Consider the following 6,596-nt stretch of genomic DNA (forward strand, 5'->3'; position numbering starts at 1 on the left):
AATTTGCCCTGATCCACGTGTGGGGCTGGCTGGAAAAGAGTTTTTTTGGGGTGGGAAGTGGGCTCTGCATTTGAGGCCTGAGCAAGGAGAGGATTGAGTGGTAAAATGTCAGCTCCTGGCAGCAGACACAGGTGAAGCTGCTGAGAAAAACCCCAGAGATGAGACAGGAGATAAATCAGGTTATTTCTGAAAGGTCACTGCTGACTCTGGAGCTTCAGGCCTGGCAGGAACAATCATTGTCTGAGCTGACTGGAAATGTTCGTCATCTGACAGGACCTGAGCAGCTCGAAGGGTAAAAACAAAGAGCAAAAAAAAAAAAAAAAAGAAAAGAGAAGAAACCTAAACAGCAAAAAAAAAAAAGAGAGAAAGAAAGAAATTCGTGGTTCTTGCTGTGATAAACAACAGGTGGCAGGTGCCACAGGGGACATGGCTGGGATGGGTTTTAGGGACAGGTTCATTCCCCAGAGGGATATTTCCAAGGGATGGAGTGCCAGGACACAGGGAATGGTTTCAGACTGACAGAGATCGGATTTAGATGGGATATTGGGAAGAAATTCTTGGCTGCGAGGGTGATGAAGGGCTGGGATGGAATTCCCAGAGAATTTATGGCTGCTCCATCCCTGGAAGTGTCCCAGGCCAGGTTGGAGCACCCTGGGACAGTGGGAGGTGTCAGCAATGAGCTGATTTTTAAGCTCCCTCCCAACCCCAACCATTCCCTGACCCCACACCCCAAATTTAATCTCCTTTAATCCTCAATTATGCCCCCAAAACCCTTCCAAACCCCCATTTTTATGGAGCCACCCCTTTCTCTGCCCCTGTTGCTCCTCCCTGGGCCATGCCTGACACTCAGACTCTGCCATTTTACAGCAAATCTTCTCCCCGCCCCCTAAAAAGCAGGAAGAGTTCAGCCACAAAACCCCAACGCCTTCCTCTGTGGAGGGGACAGAGCGGTGCCAGGGACTTGGTAGCACTGCCCACGCCAGGGTGGCACTGCCCAAGAAGATGCCCAAGCAGAGGAATGGAGTTTTCCTGCTCCTGGTGCTGCTCCTGGGGCGCTGGGCACGGCAGGGCCGGGCAGGGCAGTGCCAGGATGGAGAGATGAGAGCGGTGTGGGGAGATGGCACCAAGTGCTGCCCTAAATGCACCTGGAAAGGAGGTGAGGATGGGCAGGGGGGGTGTAAATGGAGGTACAGGGTGGAAATTTGGTGGAAATGTGTGTAAATTGGGTGTAAATGATGGGTAAATGCGGGTAAGCATAGGTACAGTGTGGAAATTGGGGGTAAATGGGTGTAATTGTGTGAAATTGTGTGGGCAAATGTGGGTAATTGTGGGTAAATGTAGGTAAATGTGTGTAAATTGTGTTATAAATGTGGGTAAATTGTGTAAATGATGTGGAAGTTGTGTGTAAGTTTTGTGTAAATGTGGGTAAATTGTGTGTAATTGTGTATAGATGTGTGTAAATTGTGTGCAAATGTGTATAAATTGTGTAAATCATGTGGAAGTTGTATGTAAGTTTTGTGTAAATGTGGGTAAATTGTGTGTAATCGTGTGTAAATGGGTATAAATGTGTGTAGATTGTTTAAACTGTGTATAAATGTATGTAAATGTAGGTAAATAGTGGAAATGATGTGGAAATCGTGTGTAAATGTGTGGTAATTGTGGGTAGATGTGTAGAAATTGTGTAGAAATGTGGGCAAATTGTGGGTAATTGTGTGTAAATGGTGAGTAATTTGTGTGTAATTGTGGGTGAACGTGTATAAATGTGTGTAAATTGTAATTGTGTGTAAATTGTGTGTATATTGTGTGTAAATGTGTGTAAATTGTGTGTAAACTGTGTGTAAATACGTGTAAATGTGGCTAATTGTGTGTAAATGTGTGTACAGAGTGTAAATTCTGGGGAAATGCTGTGGAACTTGTGTGTAGCTGTGTATAAATTGTGCACACCTGTGTGTAAATGTTGGAAATTACGTGGAAACTGTGTGTAAATGTGTCTGGAGGAGCTGTACACCCCCCCCCGTCCCCCCCAAAATGCCCAGGGCTCCTCAACCACCCCCCAGCAGGGTGGGTGGCAGTGACACCTCCCTGGTAACCCTTTTTTCCAGCCTTTTCCCAGGAGAATGGGAATTCCTGCCTTTTTAACCCTTTCCTTTCGGCAGGAAGCAGCAGCCCCTGCGAGGCGGCGCAGGACCACGACTGCAAATGTCCCCCAGGGCACAGCTGTGCCGACGAGCCCTGCCAGTACTGCCAGAAGGTGCCCCTCTGTGAGCCCGGACACGAGCCCGCCAGGATCGGTAATGCTGGGATTGGGAATGGGAACGGGACAGGGAACGGGACAGGGAACAGGGAATGGGAACAGGACCTGCCAGTACTGCCAGAAGGTGCCCCTCTGTGAGCCCGGACACGAGCCCACCAGGATCGGTAATGCTGGGAATGGGAATGGGAACGGGACAGGGAACAGGGAATGGGACAGGGAATGGGAGCTGGGATTGGGAACAGGGAACGGGACAGGGAACAGGGAATGGGACAGGGAATGGAACAGGGAATGGGACAGGGGACAGGGAATGGGACAGGGAACAGGGAATGGGACAGGGAATGGGAACAGGACCTGCCAGTACTGCCAGAAGGTGCCCCTCTGTGAGCCCGGACACGAGCCCACCAGGATCGGTAATGCTGAGATTGGGACTGGGAACAGGGAATGGGACAGGGGACAGGGAATGGAACAGGGAACGGGACAGATAATGGAACAGGGAATGGGACAGGGAACAGGGAACAGGGACAGGGAACAGGGAATGGGACAGGGAACAGGGAATGGGACAGATAATGGAACAGGGAACAGGGACAGGGAACAGGGACAGGGAACAGGGAATGGGACAGGGAACAGGGAATGGGACAGGGAACAGGGGACAGGACCTGCCAGTACTGCCAGAAGGTGCCCCACTGTGAGCCCGGACACGAGCCCACCAGGATCGGTAATGCTGGGATCGGGAATGGGAGTGGGACAGGGAGTGGGACAGGGACAGGGATTTTCACACCCTGCAACGCTTTTCTGGGATTCTTTCCTTCCCAAATCTGGGATTTTCACACCCTGCAACGCTTTCCTGGGATTCTTCCCACCCAAAATTTGGGATTGTCACTCTCCCAGTGCCATTTTCACCCCAAACTTTGGGACAGTTTGCAGGAGCCACTTCTGCTCTGAGCTGCCTCAACTTCCAACCCTCCTCTCCCAAAATTCCAAGGTGGGAGGAACTGGGAGTGGATTTTTCCGGGGGGGATTGGTCGCACGGAGAGGGAAAAGCTTCCCCCGGAACTTGGGATCTCACAAATTCCCATCCTTTTTCCCTGCAGGAAAAGTCAATTTCAAGTTCGAGTGTAAACCCTGTGAGACCGGGACTTATTCCAGCAGCAGGAACGGCTGGTGCCGCAACTGGACTGAGTATGGGAATAACTAATAGTTATTAATAATAATTAATAATAATAATTAATAATTAATAACCCCAAATTCCAATGGTTTTTCCAGCTGTGAGAGCAGTGGGTTCATAACGCTCCAGGAAGGGAACAGCACCCACAACTCCGTGTGCGGCTTCCCCATGAGACCTCTGGAGCCAGGTACTTCCTTCCCCGGGTTTATTCCCTCTTCCCTGCTTTTCTCTGGGATCCTCCAGAGCTTCCTGGCCTGGAAATCCTCTTGGAAAGCTGCTGCTGTTTCATAAAATATTGATTTTAATATTGATATTAATATTGCTATTAATTGAGGTGTGATTAATTAATTGTTGGCCTGGCAAAGATTCCGCTTTTTAAGCGCTGTCCATGAAAAAGGTGGAGAAAATCCTTGGATAGGGCACGTTTAGGTGGGAATTTATCATTTCCCACTGAGCTGCTCCTGCTGTTTTCCTGGCTTCTCCAGGAAAAATGTCCTTAGGTTCTCCTTTCTCCTTTTTTCAGTTCCTTCCCTGCTCCCTTTCTTTTTCCTTTTCCTTTTTCCCCCTTCCTTTCTCCCTATTTTATCCCATTCCATGATTCCCTTGCCCCCTCAACTCTGAACCTCTCAAACCTTCCCTCTTTCCGCACAGAACTCCCAAATCAATCCCTAAACTCCCTTGAAAGATCTCCTTCCTCTTGAACAAAAACCTGGGCCCAGAATTCCTTAATTTTTAATTAAATCCCGTTAATTGCAGCTCGGATTCCCCTGGAATTCCCTTCCAGCACCATCCTGGCCATCCTGACGGCCGTGGCCGTGTTCGTGCTCATCCTGCTCACATTCCTGCTGCACTTCTGCATCTGGACCCTCAGGAAGGACAAAAAAAACCCACCTGGAGGTGAGGAACCTCTGGAAGCTCCAGCAGGGATAAAAGGAGTGGAATTAGTGAGATAAATCCGGGTTTTCCTCTGGGATTTGGGGCAGGTTCCCGGAATCACCGATCATTCAGGCCAACATTCCTGACAGAGGGGAGGGTTAAATGGGATTTTGGGATGGAATTCCTGCCTGGGAGGGTGGGGAGGCCCTGGAATGGATTCCCAGAGGTGTGGCTGCCCCTGGATCCCTGGAAGTGTCCTTGGAGCACCCAGGGATAGCGGGAAGTGTCCCTGCCCACGGATGGGGCAGCACTGGATCATCCTAAAATCCCTTCCAACCCAACTCATTCCGTAATTCCCTGATCCCATGACCTGGAAAAGGGCTGGGCAGCCTGACCGAGGTTTCTGGGATTCCTGGATGAGCTTTTCTTTGTTCCCACTGCAGATTTGGGACACAACTTCCCGCGGCTGCCGCCGCCCCCGCAGCTCCCGCTCCAAGGGGAGGAATCCTACAGCATCCAATTCCCAGAGGAGGAACACGGGGAGAAAACGGCCGAGGAAAAACTTTCCATCTTATCCCTCAAAGTCTACAGTGAGCTCAGATAATGGGATCATTATCTGGGATCAGCGGGAATCAGCAGGGCTGAGCTCGGCTTCCCAGAAAAACAGCAGGAAAGGGAGGGATGGGGTGTGAAGCATTGTTTTTCCATAGGGAAAGGAGTGCATTTAGGGCGAGTTTGGCTTTGTTTTTCCCCAAAATCCTGGAATTTAGGGATAAAACCCTGCTCATTCAGGCTGGCATCGATTCAGGAGCTTTCCCAGGTTATTCCGATTTCCAGGATCTGGAATAGCAGCCACGTCTCCTCCTCTTCCCTTGGTTTTCCAGCGCTGCCAAACTGCCCTGATTGTGTCATTCCCAACCCCATTCCAGCCTTTCCCAATCCCATTCCAGCCCCAGGGGCTGCTCCGGCTCAAAGATTCCCTTGGGAGGCTCCTTTTGTGCTGCCAGGGATTTTCCTATGAAGGTTCTTCCAAGGAAAATCGGGACAAAAGAGAGTGGTGCTCATCCAGGGAATGGTCAGAGCTCCAGAAAAATGGAGGAAATGGAAAAAAAATCCTGGAAAATGCTCTCAGGTGGGATTTTGGGATTGCTGTGCAGGACTCTGATCCCTGTGGGGCCCTTCCCACTTAGGATATTCCATGATTTTATGATGTAATTCCAGCAGGTTTTGGAGGTTTCTTGGGCTGATCCCCTGTGGAGATGCCGAGGTGTTGATAATTATGGATAATTATGGATAATCCAGGATGAGTTTCTTGTGCCTTTGGTGGATATTCAGTGGAAATCCGTGTAAATTCCTGGGATTTCAGAGGAATTGCACATGGATTTAAACCTCTCCTGGATGATCACTGGATTTTGGATCAGCTCCAAAGATCTGGAGCGGGGCTGGCAGAGCTGGGAATGTTCCCCTGGAGAAGGGAAGGATCCAGGGAGACCCTTCTAGAGCCTAAAGGGATCCAGGAGAGCTGGAGAGGGGTTGGGACAAGGGATGGAGGGACAGGACACCGGGAATGGCTTCCCACTGCCAGAGGGCAGGGTTGGATCAGATATCAGGAAAAAATTCCTCCCTGTGAGATTCCAAAGGTTCCCGGTGAGTTCCAGCAGCTCACAGCAGGTGATTCTGTTTCCCTGGATTTGGGGTTGGGATCACAGCGGGGAATTTCTGCAGGAACTGCAACCCCAAAAGTTGGGCTGGGAAGTTTCTGATTCCCCAGGAAAACTTGGGAAATTCCAAAGAAAAACTCATTTTAACGAAGTTTTTTGCTTTGGGATTTTTATTTTGGCTTTCAAATCCAGCATCATTCCCTAAATTATCCTGAGGAAGCTGAGCCTTTTCCACTTTGGATTTTCATCCTAATCCTGGAGAGAACAGAGCCATCCTTAGGCTCCCAGGAAAACCTGGGGAAAAAAAATATCCCATTTTTGGGGCTGTGCAGGCATCAAAATTCCACCCTCCAGGAGCAGAGGATCTGGATACACCCATGGGAACAATATTCCAACAAAAGCCACAAAATTCCATTCAAACCCCAGCTTTATTCCCAACCCTTTGGAAGCAGAGTGGCAGCAGAGGGAGCTCCTGGAGAGGCTGGAAAAATTTATTCCAGAGAGAACAGGCTCCGTGAGAGCCCGGGGAGGGGAGGGGATTAAAGATTGACCAATATTTCCTGGATAATTCATGGATAAAGCACAAAGGGCCCTTCAGAGGCACTGCTGCTTTTATGGCCTGAGTGACGAAATCTGGGAA

The 6,596-nt window shown here is 49.7% G+C and overlaps 1 protein-coding gene across 1 annotated transcript; it reads left to right on the forward strand.

Annotated features, from left to right (window-relative positions):
* Positions 1 to 694: 694 nt before the first annotated feature.
* Positions 695 to 6,107, forward strand: TNFRSF18 (TNF receptor superfamily member 18). The gene is made up of 6 exons (XM_010405900.4): positions 695 to 1,156; positions 2,157 to 2,291; positions 3,346 to 3,433; positions 3,518 to 3,606; positions 4,176 to 4,316; positions 4,739 to 6,107. The coding sequence occupies exons 1-6, from the start codon at positions 1,003 to 1,005 to the stop codon at positions 4,897 to 4,899; spliced, it is 768 nt and encodes a 255-aa protein (XP_010404202.3). The 5' UTR covers positions 695 to 1,002; the 3' UTR covers positions 4,900 to 6,107.
* The last annotated feature ends 489 nt before the right edge of the window (positions 6,108 to 6,596 follow it).

This window comes from Corvus cornix, chromosome 21, assembly GCF_000738735.6.
Source record: "Corvus cornix cornix isolate S_Up_H32 chromosome 21, ASM73873v5, whole genome shotgun sequence".
Classification (NCBI taxonomy): Eukaryota; Metazoa; Chordata; class Aves; order Passeriformes; family Corvidae; genus Corvus; species Corvus cornix.

Coding starts and splice junctions, on each gene's coding strand:
- TNFRSF18 (XM_010405900.4), top strand. CDS start 1,003: ATGCCCAAGCAGAGGAATGGAGTTTTCCTGCTCCTGGTGCTGCTCCTG. Junction 2,292..3,345: donor ACACGAGCCCGCCAGGATCG/GTAATGCTGGGA, acceptor TTTTCCCTGCAG/GAAAAGTCAATTTCAAGTTC. Junction 4,317..4,738: donor CAAAAAAAACCCACCTGGAG/GTGAGGAACCTC, acceptor TTCCCACTGCAG/ATTTGGGACACAACTTCCCG.